Consider the following 19,619-nt stretch of genomic DNA (forward strand, 5'->3'; position numbering starts at 1 on the left):
TCCAGTTCCCCTTTCGACGAGTCAACATCAGACGGAGGCGTAAGCCCATGTCCTCCGTTATCAAGGAAACAGTCTACAGCTCACTTTCACTGGATATGTCTGATCAGTGGCAGTACACTGCCGCCGTCGTTTCAGGTCCTGCGTGTCCGGTAAGTCTGTAAGCCCTGTACCTGAGGTTTGTATTTTTTTGTGTCCAGGAAGGTGCCCGCGCAGGGTCACCGAACCTACCGGCAGCACCTCTGGCTCAAGCTTCGGAAGGCCTTTTTACACAATCGTATCAGGCGGCATGAGAGGCGCTCGTCGGATCTTCGCAACAAGTAAGACCCCAAGCAGTGTTCAGTTGAGCACTATGTCACTAGGTTGCCGAGAAATCAGGACGAGTACATCATACAAGAAGCTCTGCTTCTGCGACCAGAAGAAACGTTGCAAAATAGACCGACAATCACGGTATGCAACATCTTTACATATTAGCACCGTAGTGCAAGCAAAGCACAGAGGTTCGTAGACACCTTTGTCGTCACCAGAGGATGTTCCAGTTCGCGGAAAATGTCTAACACCGTAGGAGACCGTAGGCCATAGACTCGGAAGACTATTAGTAGTACTGAGCTGATTGAGAGTTGCTTATCGAGATGCCTGCTTTCGACAGGATTTGTGAGAGCTATGCTTGAGGAATGATAGACGCTGGCCAGCGTCGCAGATAGAGAGAGTAAACATTCTTCCTAGGCCCAAACGGTGAGGAAGATGAAGTCGATGAACGACAAAGAAAGCGCTGTTGCTCGTAAGCTTGCATCGTCGGAGTCATCTAAGCTGTGATTGGCCGGCCACACTGGTGGCGTGGGTAAACACGCTATTCAGACGGAGACCGAAAGATATTGTAAAGCTTTTCTTTTGACCCCTCACTCAGTCGTCCGGCCAAGCCTGCTCGTAAATCCATATTTTTTCGAAAAAAAAAAATGCATATTCAGACCTCTATCGTGCATAAGAGTATTCTCTTTCTGCTCGGAATCAGTGATGAAGAACTAAAACAAGCAGTGCGCATCCATTCCCATCGCATCATGAGGTCAGCCAATGGTCGTCAATCGAGGCGTGGAAGAAGTTCCTATCCCCGCCGGCTTCCAGAAACCACAAATCCAAATCGTTGTCATTATCAAAGATGACCACTGCTTGTACAGCACACTCGATTACCGTCGGAACCTCTTGCTCGTAGCTTCTGTCATATATACCATTCGCACGCCTGAACCTGGTACCTTCTTGATCGCCTTTTTGTCTTACCCCTCTTGCGTCAGAAGCGTCACAGATGGTCGTTCTCCCCAAGACTCAGGTGCTGAACAGTACAACGTTCAAAGCACCTCATCTCGAAGACGAGTCTCTCTTGCTTCCCGAACTCTATGACTGGCAACGCACTCAGAGTCCTAATCACCCCCTATTCATCTACGACGAGGCGCCTGGAAAGTTGAAGACTATTTACTGGGCCGAAGCCGTTCAGGGTATTCACCGAGCAGCTCATTTCGTCGCGTCTCTCTTCCCCTCGTCTGTCTCTCAGGATGCTATCGATGGCAAATCCGTGACTATTGGGACTTTGGCAGCATCCGGTATGTTTGTCTTATCTAGTTGTTACCTTGCAACGATATTGACGACTTGTTCACATCTGTATTAGATACCGTAACGTATTTCTCCGCAGAAGTCGGAATCATGCGTGCTGGCTTTGGAGTCTTTCCTATCTCGCCTCGCAACTCACCAGAGGCAATTGCGCACCTGCTGAAGCAGACGGGGACCAAATATCTTATGGTCGGGAAGGAGCCCATGCTACAAAAGCTTGCTGCCGCCACGCTCGAGATCTTGAGAAGACCTGATGGCAAGAGCGAGAGTTTCGATGTGACCTTGCTTGATATGCCCGTGTTCGAGGACATATATCCGGCCAATGCATCCAGCGAACAAGAGAGGATGTATCCTGCTATCCGATATGATCCACAGTCTATTGCTCTTATTCTCCACTCTTCCGGTGCGTTACATTGAGTGCGGCTGATCTGCATACCTCCAAGGTCTTCTCTGACATACCAACCAGGTTCTACGGCATTCCCGAAGCCCATCCGATGGTCGCACAGAAACCTCGTCACTTTGACCTATGTCCCTTGTAAGCAACTCCAGCTTATCGTCTTCTCACCATGGGCGCGGCATAACCTTCCGAAATAGGGTACGGCGAAATGGACCTTTGTGGCCATGTCATGTCTTGTCACGCAATGCCCGTGTTTCACGGTATGGGTCTCCTCCAACTGGCGCTCGTGGTACGTCCTTGATCCAATCTTCAGCCAACATGACTTGTGTTTGTTTGCTCCTTACCCCTTTGCGTTAGCTTTCCGCTCCCCGAACGCCATGCTCACTCATGTTTTCTCCGTAGGTCTCATCCGGTGTGTCCATGGCGGTGTTCAAGCCACAGTTTCCCGCCGTGCTTCCCAATCCTCAGAACGTGCTTGAGGGAATGATGGTCTCGAAGTGTACCCTAGGAGCTTCAGCGCCCACATTCTTGGAGGTAGGTCGCCACAATCAGTAGTCTCCACATCTTTTCTGATCTTTTGGCGCTACGCGTGCTCTCTCTAGGTCTGGTCACATAACCCGGAAGCCGTAAAATTCTTGGGCGGTATGGAGGCGCTCGTGAGTTTGCTTACATTTACCGCTCGCGTTTAATCGAAGGGGGTCTGACGGGTGAATGCTTTCTTTGTTCGTAGATGTGGGGTGGAGGGCCCCTCCCGAAGCAAGTTGGAGATCATTTGACAAAAAACGGCGTGACCATTCATAGTCAGTATGGATGGTGAGCTGCAGATTCGGCCGAAAGTTACGATAGAACCATCGCTGACGATCTGTTCATGTAGCTCGGAAGGTGGAGTCATGAACACTGTGCTTCCTGGTACGCTTGGTCTGGTGTAGACTTATCTCAAGTAAGGAGCTGACCGCTGAGACCATGAACAGCGCATTCCAGAAGTGACGACTGGGAGTACTTTATGATCTCGCCACACTGTCAGCCTACATTTATACCTCAAGAAGACGGCACATTTGAGCTTGTCTTGATCGTGGGTCTCTATCGCCTTTTTCGACATTCGTAATTTGTGATACGAGCGGTATTTACAATAGGACCACCCCTCGCATCACCCAGTCGTCCTGAACACTAAAGTTAACGGCCAAGATGCCTACGCCACATCGGACCTGTTGATGCCACACCCTACCAAGCCAGGCCTCTGGAAGATTTTCGGTAGAAAAGACGACCAAATCATGCTCTCGACCGGAGAGAAGGTGCAGCCTACCCTTTCTTCTCTGTGCATGTCTTTTCGTCTCGTACTGACCTCGTATGTTCTATGGCCTGTAGACGAACCCTGGTCCTCTCGGTGCGTACTACTGGACCTTAGATGTTTTGGCGTGACTGAAAGCTTGTCCCTTCGCTCGTTCTAGAGGGCATCCTGAACCAAGATCCGCATATTCAGGGCAGCGTCATGTTCGGTCGTGGGAGGTTCCAGAACGGTGTCATCATCGACCCGAAACCTCAGTTTGCTTTTGATCCCGCGGATAAGCAGAAGCTAGAAGAGTTCAGAAATGCTATCTGGTGAGGCTTTCCGTTGATGTGAGTGCCCGGGTGTTTGGCTAATCACGTTCGCTGACTTCGTAGGCCGACGGTGGAGAGGATGAACAACTACGCGCCACAACACTCTCGTTTGTTCAAGGAAGTGCGTGTATCGAAGTTCGTTTCATCACATCCCGGTCTCATACTGAAATGTGTTGCGTACAGATGATCATGGTTGCATTGCCCTCCAAACCCTTCGTCTATACCGCAAAAATGACCACCAGACGTCAGGCCATCATTAAAGACTACGAGGCTGAGATCAATACACTGTACACCGAGATTGAAGAATCATCACAGGTCGACCTGGCCGCTCCAGCCGAATGGTCTCCCTTCGAAACTCTGGACTTCGTCCGACAGGCTGTGGCTCTTACTCTGAAAGGCTCTGCATCGGATGACGCCGATTTGTTCCAGTGCGGCTGCGATAGGTGCGTAGACGTAGTTCCCTTCACTACACCCTCACCCGTCAAGACTGACTTGGAACGCCTTCCCGGAAAAATAATATCTGGTGTGCGGTGTAGTTTGCAAGCGACTTGGATCAGAAACTCCATCCTTCGCGCTCTTCGTGATAGTGTACCGGAAGTGGCCAAACGTCTTCCCACAAGCTTCGTCTACGACTACCCCACGATCAACCAAATGACTTCCTACATCTGTCGTGCAGTACTCAATCCTCATCTCGACCAACGCGTTGACCTCGCCACCCGGGGCGCCGAACTCCAAGCCATCGTCAACAAATATACCTCCGATTTCCCCGCGCATAGTCCGGCTTCAGGCTTCTCTGCACCTCCGGGTGAAGTTTACTTCATCACTGGGACTACGGGTGGTTTGGGGTCAAATACTTTGGCACAGCTGTTGGAGAAAGAAAGCGTGGTGAAGGTTTATGCGTTCAATAGGCCTTCCAGAGGAGCGAGTTCGTTGGAAAGGCAGAGGGAGGCGTTTGTGAAGAGGGGTTTGGATGTGAAGCTTTTGGAGTCGGGGAAGGTGGTGTTCGTGGAGGGTGAGTTGAGCGAGCCGATGTTTGGCACAAGTGAGGAGTCGTACGAGGAGATGAAGACTTCGGTGACGCACATTGTGCATAGTGGTACGTCCAAATCCCACGAACATGTGAGACTTGAGATATTGATTTGCGTGATGCATAGCGTGGCGCATCAACCTGAACATGTCGCTTATGTCGTTTGAAAGCAATGTGGTCGGCGTGAGGAAGTTGATTGACTTCTCGTTGTCGTCACCACGAGCGGAGCCTCCGCGTCTCGTTTTCGTCTCCTCCATCGCAGTCTTCATTCGTGAGTACGCGCCTTCACCTTCATATGCTTACTGCGCTCACTCTTTGACTTATTAGACTTCGACAACAAGGGCTCTGTGGCGGAGGAGATCCTCCAAGATTCCAAAATTGCCGTTGGAACAGGCTATTCAGAATCCAAATGGATCGCTGAGCGTATCCTGGATCATGCTGCCGAGAAAACAGCACTCCAACCCGTCGTTGTCCGTCTCGGCCAAGTCTGCGGGGACGTCACCGGCTCGTGGAACGAGACAGAGTGGTTCCCCTCGCTCGTCAAGTCTGCTCTCTCCGTGAAATGCTTGCCTGACCTCGAAGGCGTACGTCCCATATACTTTCCGTTCTGAAACCGATTGAGAACTGACTGATCTCATTTCGTTGGTCGGTTATACAGACTGTTGCATGGATCACAGCAGACAACGCCGCCTCCGCGCTCATCGAGATGGGTGAATCATCTTTCCAAACCCTTCACATTGTCCACCCCCGTGGCGTGCCCTACACCTCCCTCATCACACCGATCGCCAAACAATTCGAAGTTCCACTCGTCTCCTACCACGATTGGGTCCAAGCCCTTGAGAACGATCTTGTAGACACCTCTATCTCTGAGGTCGAACACCTGGAACGCAATCCTGCACTGCGTCTGCTTGATTTCTTCCGTGCGGCGAGGGTCGGACCGGAGTGGGAGCCTGTGGCGGTGGCGAGGTTGAGTACGGAGAAGGCGGTTCAGGTTTCAGAGACCTTGAGGGAGAAAGCACCGCAGCTTGGCGAGGCGAATGTGAAGAAATGGCTGAGGGCTTGGAGGGCGATTGGGTTCTTACCCTGAGTCGGGGGATACGGGCAGTAGTCTTCCGATTCGTTGTACATGAGAATAATTTTGAGATATCGGAAATTTGTATCCTTAGAGCTAGACGAATCGAAGATATAGCTTTGGTAATTGTTCTACGTGTTGTGATACTTATCCCTGGGCGGACCACTTACGCTGAGTTGCATGACAATAATAGCTATTCAGGATTTTCATGTTTCGCTGTAGTTTGCAATATGACACCAGGAATTTACTGTCCGCTAAAAACTGTAAATCACTCCGTTCCTTAGCAAAGTTGACCAGAAATAAAGCTCGCAATCCCTAATACTTGTGACTCGGACTTTCATGCGATGGTAGTAAAGCGGCCCCAACCCACGACGAAGGCTTACTTGCCAGTCTCTAACCTGCCCGACTAGCCTGGTAGTCGACGAAACTTGGAAATGTATAGTCAGAAAGAATTCGCATACAAAAGTATTGTACAGTTCACAGCATAGAAAGATAGCAACGAGACAAGCAAAAGATAGAAACGCACACACAACGGCTACCCATAGCGACGAAAACAACTCAGACATACAGAAATCGGAAAGTCAGTTGTCCATCAACAAAGTCCAGAAGATACATGCGTCAACACACAACTCCGCATCCATGCCTACGTACGCACAAGGGATGCTCGCGTCTTCTGCAGAGAGGCAGCAATTCCTAGGAATGTCTCGGCCAATTGAATCTACGAAGGGCTGAGATGAGTATATCGTCACCTTGCCCATGAGTAGATAGAAACAGACCGTGTCGAGAGCCCTGGAAAATTCGCATGCCTCAGTAGCAGATGGAGCGGCCGAAGTTAGGGGATCGCGAGGACCACTCTTGTAAGCTTCCCGAGCAATTTCCACCATACGTCGCAAGGTGGCAGAGCGTTCATCAGGACCGAAAGAGATCGCATGGAATGAAAGAGATTGTCTGGTGACGAATGACGATTGAGACCTGACAAGCAGTCGACGAATGTAAACATACCCTAAAACGTTTGCCTTGTTGCAAAGGTCTCGCATGTATTTATCCTTCAGGTCGCACTCTCCGTCGCTCAGAAAAATGACCACCGGAGGCCTTTCGGTGACAGAAATGAGCGGTTAGTTGGTTTGATAGAACCATCATCAGGGTCACGGACCGTTCAGGGCTCCAGTTAACCTCTATAACCCTTTGTGCCTCTTGGAGAGCAGCCTTGAAATTTGTGCCCCCATTTCCCTGCCTTGTCAAGATAGAACTCAGTAGCTGATCTGGATCCTTTGTAAAGTCGTTCTCGACACGCGTCTATCACGGAATAGATAATGTCAGTATATGCGCCTTCAAAGGTGGAACATTCTCACCGATGCATTTCCGCCAAATGTGACGACGGAGTACGCATCTCCACGTGCACCCAGAGAGGTCGATTGCATAGCTCCCTGACGAGAGCTCCAAAACGCATATAAGGAAGAAAGTACGGCGCCATAACGATTGTTTGAACGTTGTCTAATGCGAGCACTTGACGGTGCGTCAGGCAGTGGCACTCGGTCTGCGTTCTTCATGGATCCCGAACTAGTGTCGAGCAAGAAGCAACCTGCTGAGCTGGATCACAGGATAAAAATGTCGATAGTAATTACCTATCGACAACAAAGACCCTAAAAAGAGGGTAATCAGCTATTTGCATAGGACATCTCAATAAGGATGCATCTATACTTATACTTACACATGGAACGATCGCTGCATTGCAACGGGGTTTCTGCACGAAAATACATGGCCATCGTGTGATACGTATCCCGTAACGTTAGTTGGACAAGCATCTTGTGGTTGTGGGTCATGGAATATATTCAAGGTGCAGAAAGACGGTTGCGCGGGATGACTTGCGGCTGCGGCATGTTCGACGCCACTGCACATCGAATCGCTATGCACTGACATTAGTCCTCATCCGGCGCGGATGCTCCTGATACTGACCATTTTGAAAACTCCGCTTGCTCCTCTTTAGAATAAGGATCTATCGTAGAATTTGAAGGTATCAGCCGTTCTCGTAGTGTCCAACTAGAGCATATCATATATGTGTTACCTTTGAAACCTGTTCAAATATATAACAGTTCATGGCTAATAAGCGCGATTGATATGAGAAAAACACGTACCAAGTCTGGCCCAGCACAGTCGATGTGAGATCCAATCTTTCTTTTGCACGCCGGGAGCGTTCTGAGTCGGAGAAGTGATATGCTCGGTCTCCGGTTCCTGACACGGACGACCATGCGCTGTAGCACGGCTATATCTAATATAAATGTGAATCGCAATGACTTGCAAAAACCGTGGCTTACCAAAGGTCAAGATGGGCGTGGCGTCCTTGAGACGCGCAAACCTGTAGGAAGGCTTTGGTGAGGAGGGATGGTAGAGGTCGGCATCAAAAAGCTTACAAGATTGCAGAGCATGGGACCTCCGTCATCCCCGGAGCCGAACTTGTGACCATCCAACTCAATAGTGTCATCTGCAGAATCAACCATCCACTTCGCGGCAGACATGGATCCATGAAACGTCTCATGTAATGTCTGAGGGTGACCTTTAGATGATGAAAGGAGACACCCTTGAGTGACGCGCTGTAAAGAAGATCTGGGAAAGTAAAAACCTAGAGGAAGAGTACAGAAATACTCGCATTGGCCGCAGCGAGCCTGACAGAAATGGAATGGCTTGTCGTCAACGGAGTGCTTATGCGCCCCTGCGTGATTTAACAAGCCCGGGGGGATCGTAACTGCGCATCCGAGCCTACGAGCCACTTGCGTGTACTATGATTGTAGGTTTGTCATCTATAACAGCCCAAATCCTGCAGGCCAACAAATGACTTACCTTCGTGTAAGAAAATGTCTCGTGTCTCCCTTGAAACTCCTCGACGATCTTAGAGGGCTGCGTCTCAATGTTACATATACCAGGAAGCTCGCACTTTTCCTCGCAAGGATGAGGCACTCTAAGAGCCAAGATCTGAACAAGTTTGGGAATAGTATAATAGTCGAGTGGTACATACCCGCACAGATGTATGCTGGTCGAGTCGAGGCCGTGAAGGTGATCCACAGATTCACACTGACGGTTACAGCTACATACGGATTCTTCGTCAGTGTTTTCATCACACATACATGATTGTGACTTACAGCTGGCACTTCAATGGACACGAGTGCGAGTGCTCACAGATGTGTTCTTCGTGTTCCTCGTCCCAGGAGATCGTGCATCGTCCTGAACAGGTATACGACGTACCATCTGCCAAAGAGATGCCGCTCAAAGCGCATGCCTAAGACAATAATAACTGTAAGAATTCTACAGTAGCAGGCAGAGGGAGAGAAATTTACCTCTCCGCAGAAGTGCGATCGGGTCGAACAGATATGGTGCGGTTCTTCGTGGTCTAGTGGCTGTAGACGTTCAAAATGAATTTCACCCATATAAATCAAGTAACACAAAGGACTTACCAGGCTACAACTGTGCAAACAGCCTCTTCGGTTTTGGAGAAAGCATGGTTGGCCGCAAGAGTGTGCGCTTACTTCACACCTAGAACAAATTCATCAGCTATGGGCGTGAAATGTGGCAATCAGAAGATATACTCACATGTGGCGACTGCTGTGACCCGCTCTGCATGATCAAAATTTTGCATGGTATCAGTATGTCGTGCATGTCGATGATTCGAAGGACATTGAAGACTCACGGAAGCCCGCACTGCACGGGGGCTGGGTGCTCCTCAGACATTTCACACTCCCCGAAGCATCGATGAGAAGTTTGACAATCATGGCTGAGCGGATGGTGCCTCGGACGAAGACAGGAAAGATGACATTCAGCACAGCGTGATCCACATAGTCGTACTGCACCTTCCATCTCAGCAAAAAGATGCCCTGCACTACGCATTAAGGCCTTGATATCTTCGTGATCACGAAATCTATCGGTGTTCGCACCAAGCCATTGGCGCACATGACTAAGGCGAGCTTCCAATAACCGTCGAAGCATTTCCTGAAGCTGCTGCATCCAGTCGACCTCGGAAACGGTATACCTCTGAGGAATAACGGAGATGTTCTTCTCGATCAGAATGCGGAGCGCATACTGGCGGTCATCCCAGTCAGACTCGAAATTGCGCGAAGTGTGAGGAGCATGGAAAACAGAATCGGTGTCATTATTCGGGATCTCGATGTCGCTGTCGATGTCCTATAATTTAGAAGATATGTGAGGATGATTGTGTGTTGATAATCTCGAGACTTTCCTTCAGAGGCTCGGGCATGGGTTCAAGTTCACTCGCGCCATGACTCAGAGCTACAGATAACGACCTCGACAGATGTTGTGCGCGATATGAAGCCAGATTCTCTGTGAAGTATATTAACGGAGGATGTAGTCAGGAACATCATACTGGACTCACGGTTGAGGGCTCCCCAGTCGTTTGCCTGTGCATATCAGTGTTTCAATATCAAAGGTTTGAACATGATGAGCGCCTCTCATAGGATTGATATGGAACTGTACCTTGAGCTTCGCCATTAGTGTCTTTATCGTTCGAAGAAAAGTGCCAGCCGAGCCATGAGTGACCTCCTGCCGTTCAAATTGCCTCTTCACCTCATTGAAAAGGCCATAGAAACGAGGGCTATTAATCACAGGCCTAAAAAAGACTCAGCACATAAGATACGCAATGCTCGAAAACATGGATTGACCATGGTACGATGTTGATCTTGCCCCGATGAAGCCTGCTGATAAAGTTCTCCTCTTGTTCATCCTGGACAATTTGACGGAACTTGAGAGAAAACCTGTGTGATAATATTAAACTACTAAAGTATAGCCCGAGAAGGAAAACCGTTAATGCTCACTCGTGTACGATCTCTCTGGTGTCAGAATCGACGACATCTCTGATTACGATGCACAACAAGCCATTGAATAGAGTCGGATTGGCAGCCGGGTCCAGTATGGCGGAAGATGATTGGAAGCTCTAGATAAAGTCACTACATTCGGACAAGAAATTACCGTCACAAGAGGCTTGGGAACTGACCGTAAAAAGGCCCGCAATATCCCTGGACAACGCGAAGTTGTTGCGGAAGAAAACCTGTACAAGATATGCATGGATAGGTTCAACAAGAATATTAGATCAAGGTTGCTGAAATGTCTGCACCAGGTTGGAGATAGCGGTGTTGAAGAGAACCTAAAATATGAGCAGTCAGTCATGCAAGGCATCGAGTTCCACAACTCCGGAATGAACAGATAGCAAAACAACCTACCAGCAATGCGTCCTCCTGCGGGCTCCTTTCGAGGGAGTGGACGCCTAAGACGGTGATAACGTCAGTTTACCTGAGGTACTATGCCGAGATTCGAAAGAACGTGGAGAATACCTTCGAAATCCAATGCCACGATGATGGCATTCTTGGTGGGTGTGACTGACATCCATACACCTTCGGTCTAACACACAAATTAGGCCAAACTTCTACTGGGCATCAAGACATAAAATTGTCACCGTTCGCATCGCAGATCCCGCAAAAGAGGTGTCCACGAAATGGTTTAATGAGTAGCTTTTACCAACGGATTGCTCGCCTGGGACGACAAACACTCAGTAGTTTAGGGTACAGCAAGCGAAAGGTACTTCTTACCCATAGAACTAACGACACGAACGGGCTGAGCAGTAAGCAGGCGTGGTGAGTCACCATACGCAAGCACCTCGGTAGTTAGTGGGACGAACCTTTGAGGCCATGTAGGATTGGAACAATGATTCATACCAACCCAAACTGAGGGCGCCGACGATCTGGTCCACGTCGGCGCCAAGCAAATCTCGCTCTTGCTCTGGGCTCCAAACACCATCTTTGAGCGGAACGAATCGGTTCTGGTGGGTGATAGCGAGCTGCAAGGGTATCAAACAAAGAAGCTCCACCATCCACTGTCCACTGAAGAACTCGGATATGTCACATCCCAAAAGAACCTCTTCTGAAGACGCAACAGCAGAAGCTTGTGTTGCGTTTAAGATCCCCGCAGTCGGCTTCTTGATTGTCCGGGTAAAGGAGGCGACAAGGTTACGATAATAAGAACCAAAGGGAGAATCGGGAATATCGCTGACAAAGATAAGGACTGGCGGTCGACGACCGAGCGGGCTGATTGTATCACGCTGGATGGCAGCGTGAACGGGGAATCGAGTCCAAACGTCTAAGTGGCAATCAAGAAGGCTGTTGTGGGTCGCCTGAAGACGATTATTGCAATCGAGCACCTCATGTTCACGCTCCTTGAAGGTGAATTCGCTGGAACGGTGCTGAATCTGGAGGATGACGGAGTGGATGCTGTGTGACGATAAGACAAGGACATGGACAGAGGAGCGGGAGACCAAGCCGGTGACTTGGAAACAAGCGTCGGGAGGGACCTCAACGGTGAAACTCAGCCCATTCGGGTTTGAGCCAAAGGACGCCCAGTGGTAGGCGGTGATGACCGCGTGCATATCTTGTTTATCGACTGAGAGGAGACATGAACCATCGGGCGTCGCCATGACCTGGTAAGGAGGGTGATGGAGGTGTATGGTGGCAGGTCTGGAAGAAGAATTGAGCCATCAAAAATCACAGAGTGAGTCCTAGCACATACCGAAATTGTTCCGTCACAAGAGAAAAGACTCGTACACGGCCGGACGCCTCGACAAAACAAAGCTCCTCCGTCCCTGTAACAAATAGTAGCGAGTGAAGCTGGGGAGTTTCGTCATACCACCTTGCAAGTTTGATGGGAGACCCTCGAGCGCTTAATCCTGAGAAGTCTTCCTCAGCAATATAAATCTGCAACTGTAGGTCCGATGGTGCGTCCTAAAAGATAGCACAAATGTGAGTGGCACTCTTGATGGACGATGATTGTCACTCACGGGAGGTGCTCCACATATGGCCAACATTCTCCGAGCCTGATCAAAGGCTGAGACAAATGTGTTCAAGAGCTTGGCGAAGAATATCTTCTTCTTTGGCTTCCCCTTTGCGAGAGTTTGAGATAATGACAGAATATCCTCGAGATATACTCCGCAATGGTCCTCGCTATCGACGAGAATGAGATACCTCGTCTCTGAGACGCGTTGTATCATCCTGTGAGCTGGATATCAGTTGGGCTGATAGACGTGCATGCTCAGGAGGTTTTAACAGTACCTTATGGTCTGGTGAGCACGTAAGTAGAACGATTGAACATAAGATTCTTGTAGGATAGGCGTGGGGATATGTTTGGGGTTGCGACGGATGGAATGTTCGTCACCCTGTGTCAGACTCAGAGGATGGATCTCGAATCGATTCTCAGGCGGGATGTCATGAACGGCGTAACCGCGGAGGATCACTGGACCTTAAAACATGGGATTCAAAAAAGAACAAGAGCGCGATGAAGGTGCATAAGCTTACCGCTGGTGCGTCCATTGTCCGATTCGGTCACAGACTCAATGACGATCGCCGAGGTCGCCCTGTCCAGTCAATAATATCTCAGAACCAATTTGTTCAAGGCAGCAGTAGTCAGTCCGACGTACGTTCCTATACTAGCCAGGCACGTATTTACGCTCTGCTTGAATAAGCGCCAGCGTTCTTGATCCTCAGCACGATGCGCAGCTTCGTTGCGAAGCTGGAACTCATTGTGAAGTTGTTCAAGGGAAAGTTTGTGGGCCTCGCGAGCAGCTTGAACAGCATAGCGATGTATGCCCTCCTGAAGGGTCGATGAGACAAGAGAGCGAACATCATCAGCCGCCCTCTGAAGAATAGGGTGTGCCTCCACGAGTGCAGGGAACTGGGCGATGAAGTCTCTGTCGCTGACGTCGTGCGCTTGGTTTCTGGCTACTGTGACAGGGCCGACCGAAGATGGAGCGCTTGTTTGACCTCGGACCGCAGATGCAAAGGACCTCACCGTCTCCATTGCGGCGCTGAAGAGGCGAGGATGAGCGACTGGGATTGATTGAATTTCGGTTGATTTGCCGCCTTGTTCGAGGATGTTGTCGACGATGGTACGCAGCTGATCTCCTGGTGGATTGTATGTGCGGAGATAGTTGCGCGCGAGATATATCCGATATTTGAGGCGATTGTAGTCTGGATCAGAGAGGCGTCTAATTTTTGCGAAAGCAGAGGTGACAGCCTTAGTAGTACGCAAAATGGACTTCCTCTCCTCTGCAGCAAGTGTGCTACTTGAGGTAGCTATGTTGCGAGTGCTTCTTCAGTACGATTGAAAAACGATAAATGAAGTAAAACATACAGCTCGGTGCAGGAACTGCAGCTCTAGTGTCCGCAAAGAGGGATCTGGCAGGATGGCCCTTGTAAACAGGAAAGTCACAACTTGAGCACAACACAGTACGACACGTACGGGTATAGCTCTCGCGCTTTCTCCATGAGCACCTCCTGAGCCAGTGCAGCATCACTTTCCTCGTTGACTATCATTTTCGCGGCAGAGAAGTTAACAGACGCCTCTTGACGGTGTTGCTTGATCTCAGCCGAAGTCTGTTGATAGTCCCGGCAGATATCACCACATCGCTGATACAGGCCGTGCCTCAGCAGACAACGGAGAGCGTCGTCATCAAGTCGTTCAGCCAATACGATACGGCGCTTTTCATTCCTGGATTTCGTTTTGAGGAATCAGTGCGTGTAGTTCTGCTCAGAGAGCAAATATGGAACAAACTGCAAGTAAATCTCGATCTGTTTCTTGTGTAAAGTCTGGCAAAATGGAGACTTCCGTATCGTCGCTGGTTTCGGAATGTGTGTCATAAACCCCATCTGGGTTTCTCCGGGAATGAGTATAGGCGGCTGCAACGGCAGACCATCCACTACGTCCTGGGTATTCTGCGCGATGCTGGGGAGATAAACCTATGGATGATAATATATCAGAAGACATCTGGCGCAGGTAAACAACTCCGTACGGTGAATCCTGGCTGGGGTGCTATACTCTCTTCTTCTTCTTTGGTCTTGGCTACCTCAAACGTAAACATTCTGTCGACTCGTTCAGCACTATCGTCCTCATCGTCCTGAGGTCCGGCGTCTTGTTCGTCGTTCCACACCAGCGCTCGAGAGTGCTCAGGGGAGATGAGAGCCATAGTCTGGTCTGTCAGCTTCGAGAGATAGCTGCAGACAAGAAGTTAGCATAGAAGTTGTCGCTCGGCGATGCAAAGCTATAACTACCGCATGAAAGTCACACGATTCTTGCAAACGGAGGACGAGGCATCGTCGTTCCAGGTCTCCTCTTCGGGCCAATAGATGACAAATGCGCGAGCGGGGTTGGTGGTGGCATGCGCGGGATCTAAGACGAAGTATAAACCTGATCGCAGGTGAGGGCGAGAAGATTCGATGCGGCTGTCGTGCTTCTTTAAGAGAAGGGTGGCGCTGAAGATGCATCAAAGCTAAGTCCATCCATCTCCTACAATAAGCACTTGAAATAAGGCGTACAGGTCATCGTCCACAACTGCGACGTCTTTGAGAAATTTCACGAGGGCCGACTTGCTACCGTACGCTCCGATAAGCTTTAGTTTCCTCTGCAGCAATCGTTAGCCGGATATGACCTATGTGAAGAAAGAAGGCAATCATTCACCGAGTCGAGCGTTTTGAAGTCGATTTTTGTGAGAGAGACATATACGCCAGGGCATAACCGATTCATGAGTTTGCCCAGTGACTCTTGGGCGATAATGACTTTGTCAACTAAAGTATGTGCTATCAGCCACGGTCGTCAATAGATAGTTCTACCAAAGCATACCGAGGCCACCGCTGCCTTGCTCGAGGACTAGATCGAGCAAGCGGTACATATTGGGGATCGAGTTCAAGAGATCTAACTCGTCGGAACGAGAGTTGCTCTGGTCTGCTGGTGTGCGAGGCCTCTCTGGTACATCGTCCTGTCCGAGAGTATTCTGTGCGAAAGAATAGCGCGTCACGAACGCTGCCAGAAGGATAGACGTAGACGGAGAACAAAACCTGCCTCAAACTGTTGATTTTTTGCACCGTCGGCCTCGTCAACCGATCCCTCGTCATTTACACCAGCCAGGGGCTGCAAAGAAAAAACGCAAAGCTTTGAGCATCATGATCTGTTATGCTGTAGCAACTCCGACTTACACCACCAACTTGCTCTACTTCCGGGAACAGCGAGCCCAGGTCCAGATCTGGTATAATGGTCGGAACATCGTTCGAGCCAAATGGCGGAGGTGTTGGAGTTCGGGACATGGCGGTCGGCGAAGGTATTATCGTATATTCTTCAGTCATGTGGGCGTCATCGTCAGACGAGTCAGATACTGCTTCAAGAGAAGGTTCGGTGGGTGTTAAGCCGACGCTCGTAGTATCACTCGCAAGACTGCCAAGAAGTGGCTCCGCATCGTCCGCGGCGGCCGTGGTGGTGTCTGGCGGGATAAAGAGAAAGAATCAGTTCAAGTCAACACATGAAGAAAGTGATGGAAGCGTGCCAAGCTCAGCGCCTTCGGGTGGCGTATTAAGAATAGGACAATCAGGGGCAGCTTCAGTCGAGTTCGAATCAGTTTCTACATCGACGAGCTGCATTTTTGTGCACGTCTGGTTTTGGTAGGACAATAGGTGGGAGGTGGCAGAAAGAGTTGCGAGCGGGAAGCGAGGTTTCAAGGCAATCGTGAACGCACGAGCTATATGGTGGACCCCCACGAGCCTCGTTTTGCCCATGCACCAACTCGGAAGCCTTCTTGCACATCGAGGCGTCGCCACATAAATACACAATCAGAGATTCACGCTCCTACCGTCGGATATCGGAGATATTGAAAGCATTAAGCTGTAGCCTTCAAGCTTTCAAGGTCGCTAGATGTCAGACAGGCTATGGATTTGCAGCACAAAACTCTAGAGAAAGTAAGTGAGACAACGAGACGCGAGTCTATCAGAAAACCAATTGATAGACAAATTCGGTGAGGAAGGCACAGACCCATGCCACGCCACATGAATTATATCACTCACCTTGGGCACGCGGGCAGGGTTCTATCGATCAGTCACCGAGACTCCAGTGGCAATTCAGTCAAGAAATGTCTCAGATTGCCAAAATATGTTCGATTGCGCAAGACATATCGCGAGCAAGAAAAGGCGACAAAGAGGAATGTCGAACAGTCATCGATTTCGCAGAATAATGATACACGTACTGAGCGCAAACTCAACACAAGCGCCGCAAGCACTAAGAAGCATCAACTCCGCCGTCATCAGTTTCCGAAATACTCATCCACCAAGGCTCGTTTCCTCAGATCCAACAACACGCCTTCCATCTGCTCCTTCGTCGGCATGACCGGGGGCATCAAATTCTCGGGCTGTAAGAACGAGATGTACGCCGCAGCTGCAGTCGCATGGGCGCGTACCACCTCCTCGTTTGTTGGATCACCGTTCTCTGTGGCTTTCGACAATGCCACAGTAGAATCTGTGGCGGGAGCGGCGTCTGAGGGATTTGCTTTGGTACGCTTTGATGCGTCGTCGGTGGATGGTTGCTGGTCTTCGGACGGATCTGGGGCTTTACGCTTGGTGCCGTCGGATTGTGGAGGGGCGTTAGTAGTTGGTAGGTGGGATGGTGGAAGGGTTGGATTGGCGCGAGGAAGTGGAGGTAGAGGGTGGTCGGCAGAAAGACCGAGAATTTCGCGGAGGTTTGCGCATGCTTCCTCGTACTCTGTATTACCCCAAATATTGTGGTCGTTAGCTTTGTAGGAAAGTGTACACGCAGTGGGGGCGAAAGGAGTGCCAACCGCACCATTCTCTTCTGCCGCTTGCTCGTACTTCAGCAGCTCGCCGTCGACCTCATCGAGATCCCCAAAGTAAGCCGGTCCCTGATTGGTGAAGCGCTTGTAAAAGCCCTGTGTGGCCGTCTCTTCGTCTTCTTCCTTTTTGCGTGACTGAAATAGTTCCTTGACACCAGGAAGTTCTTTTGCTCGTCCGAAATATCTTGACCACGACCGGTGTAAGTGCTAGATGATGTCACCATAAAGGAGAGTGAACGCACTTGTAACCCTTCGTCCCAGGAACCTCGCGTCCGTCATCATCCGTCATAGCAACATTCCTCCTATAATTCGCACCGCCCAACGCAACGATCTGGTTCTCCCAATGCCTCTTCTCTCGCATCAACTTGTTGATATCATCGTTTAGATCTCGAACCTCGTAGTCCGACAAACCAGCTGTTCCACCGCCACAAAAAATGCAGGCAAGTGAGTTCGTGCTCGAACTCGCATCTTCGTTGAACAAGACGCACCATCCTGGATCTTCGACACTTTCCGACTGATCTCGCGCAGAATCTCTCCACGCCACCGTTCGCAATCCCTCAAGCTTTTGCACGCGCTCGCCATACGCGGACGACGATCGCTTCGTGTACCGAGGCCAAGCTCTGCGGCTTGCGCCTCGCGAAAGCGATAGAGCATGGACTGTGCTTTTTCCTCATTACGAGCCTAGAGACAGGGTTGCATTAATATCCATGCGTTTAATTGTGTCAAATTAACATACCATTTTGTGTATAAGAAGTGAACTGAAGGCGAATCGGTCGCGGAACGAAAGCCAGAGGTGTAAGGTGTAACGCAACAATGCGATGACCAATTCGGACTTCAGGTACGAAGCCTTTGCCACACAAGCACAAACAACTCCGTTTGGGGAGCTGCGCCACATCCCTCAGGCTTCCGCCGCGAAGCCCGTCCTCGACCACATCGGACGTTTCCCTCTGGGTCTCTTCGTCACGCTGTTGGAAAGCTGAAGAGACAAAACCGTATATATTCTATCGCTTGAATTTTTCTTCTGATTTCCGGATATAACTTTCCAAGCCCTGCGTTGGGCCATTGGCCGCGATCTTCCTCTCCAGACCCTCAGTTCTCTCTAGGCTCTCAGTACTCGACCAAGATGCTCTCACATCTCACCGTCATATCCGAACTTAGCTGGGGTAATCTTTTGCCCCCATGTCTTGGGTACCAACGCACACGATGCCCGTTGCATTGTCAAGTTTTCTATGGGTTTTGTTCACTTCACGTAAGGTTTGCCGTCTGGTCTAACTAAACACGCACCGGTGGGGCCGCACGGACGCCACTGACAGTACGTTGATCCAACCCTCAAATGTAAGTTTAGACATCTCCATGATCTGCTTGCCATTATCACCAAGAACACGCTGATCATCTGTTGGTGAAGTTGTGTCGGAAGCTGTACCGGTGGATAGCTATCCGTAGGGATCTCGGCACTCTGAAGGGCCCACTGGGCCGTGAAAACCTGAGCCGCAGAGCAGCCGACGTTCGTCTGTGTGTTTGGGAGCGTTCTAAAGGCCTCATAATGGCCATTCAGTGGATGACTGACTTCACAGACTGAAAGCTATTTAACCTCGGAGAGCCTCGGAGTGGCCTCCGAAATGAAAGAGTCATGTCGCTCATTGGCCAGTGAACGACATTGGGCCCCCGACCAAGTAAGCGTATTCTTTTTCACTGGCCATTCATTCACTGGTCCTTCGAGAGTTACAGAACTCTTCAGGTGCCCTGCCGATATATACGGTTACGGGGGCTGCAGTGCTTCGATGATTTCTTTGGTATAACTCGCAAAGAACACACGACACATCAATTTTCCGACGTTTAAACCGCGCCACCTACTCATGTGGCCGTATGTGTGAACTTTTTTGCTGTTGGTCTTGAACCAAGAGAACCCACTCCGGCGGTAGTGGCTCCAGAGCGGCATAGTTGTTCAAAAGGCAATATTTGTTCTCCATGCGCTTTCGCCTCTTGTCCTCTCCGACCCTCTGTTGGTTTAGGCGCTCCTTGAGGACTGACCTTCTCACAGGAGCTCCATCAATATATGCACTCAGATGAAGCCTCGAGGCTTGCAGTCCACACCGGCCAAATCTACCCTGCCGCGGATGATCCCTGGATTTTAATAGACCGCGGACAAGACCCTCTGGATGTTTCACGTCTTTGGCTCAGGTGAGCAGTAACCTTCACACTTCGCTCCCACACATTCCGTGTGGGTCGGAACGAGACACATACAGTCTTCTGTAACAATGAGCGAGCG

At 50.1% G+C, this 19,619-nt stretch overlaps 3 protein-coding genes across 3 annotated transcripts; 1 reads left to right on the forward strand and 2 right to left on the reverse strand.

Annotated features, from left to right (window-relative positions):
• Positions 1–1,068: 1,068 nt before the first annotated feature.
• STEHIDRAFT_138966 (acetyl-CoA synthetase-like protein) lies at positions 1,069–5,709 on the forward strand (the record flags this gene model as incomplete). The annotated part of the gene is made up of 19 exons (XM_007303401.1): positions 1,069–1,243; positions 1,287–1,592; positions 1,658–2,002; positions 2,066–2,134; positions 2,194–2,285; positions 2,399–2,530; positions 2,599–2,652; positions 2,727–2,809; positions 2,871–2,905; positions 2,968–3,068; positions 3,130–3,288; positions 3,362–3,380; positions 3,445–3,595; positions 3,659–3,716; positions 3,779–4,038; positions 4,132–4,691; positions 4,750–4,893; positions 4,950–5,206; positions 5,281–5,709. 19 exons carry the CDS (start codon positions 1,069–1,071, stop codon positions 5,707–5,709), a joined length of 3,429 nt encoding a protein of 1,142 aa, XP_007303463.1.
• A 407-nt stretch (positions 5,710–6,116) lies between these two features.
• On the reverse strand, positions 6,117–16,151 carry STEHIDRAFT_167997 (uncharacterized protein; the record flags this gene model as incomplete). Its single annotated transcript, XM_007303402.1, has 46 exons — positions 6,117–6,412; positions 6,471–6,642; positions 6,697–6,786; positions 6,848–6,990; positions 7,047–7,337; positions 7,406–7,600; positions 7,651–7,707; positions 7,828–7,957; positions 8,010–8,050; positions 8,106–8,248; positions 8,315–8,471; positions 8,533–8,650; positions 8,708–8,776; positions 8,832–8,968; positions 9,027–9,086; positions 9,144–9,222; positions 9,280–9,303; positions 9,377–9,867; positions 9,923–10,023; positions 10,076–10,100; positions 10,177–10,309; positions 10,362–10,454; positions 10,515–10,633; positions 10,694–10,747; positions 10,814–10,843; positions 10,920–10,963; positions 11,031–11,097; positions 11,153–11,229; positions 11,286–11,310; positions 11,375–12,206; positions 12,259–12,470; positions 12,527–12,737; positions 12,798–12,984; positions 13,041–13,099; positions 13,163–13,817; positions 13,876–13,919; positions 13,984–14,232; positions 14,296–14,480; positions 14,534–14,735; positions 14,793–14,993; positions 15,057–15,142; positions 15,199–15,305; positions 15,361–15,540; positions 15,603–15,648; positions 15,714–15,994; positions 16,034–16,151. 40 exons carry the CDS (start codon positions 16,149–16,151, stop codon positions 7,678–7,680), a joined length of 6,102 nt encoding a protein of 2,033 aa, XP_007303464.1. The 3' UTR covers positions 6,117–6,412; positions 6,471–6,642; positions 6,697–6,786; positions 6,848–6,990; positions 7,047–7,337; positions 7,406–7,600; positions 7,651–7,677.
• Positions 16,152–16,649: 498 nt separating this feature from the next.
• Positions 16,650–18,138, reverse strand: STEHIDRAFT_78001 (pre-mRNA-splicing factor ISY1). The gene is made up of 5 exons (XM_007303214.1): positions 18,087–18,138; positions 17,839–18,031; positions 17,593–17,764; positions 17,344–17,534; positions 16,650–17,262 (listed from the first exon to the last, which is right to left on the reverse strand). Exons 1-5 carry the CDS (start codon positions 18,087–18,089, stop codon positions 16,808–16,810), a joined length of 1,014 nt encoding a protein of 337 aa, XP_007303276.1. The 5' UTR covers positions 18,090–18,138; the 3' UTR covers positions 16,650–16,807.
• Positions 18,139–19,619: the final 1,481 nt, after the last annotated feature.

This window comes from Stereum hirsutum, assembly GCF_000264905.1.
Source record: "Stereum hirsutum FP-91666 SS1 unplaced genomic scaffold STEHIscaffold_6, whole genome shotgun sequence".
Classification (NCBI taxonomy): Eukaryota; Fungi; Basidiomycota; class Agaricomycetes; order Russulales; family Stereaceae; genus Stereum; species Stereum hirsutum.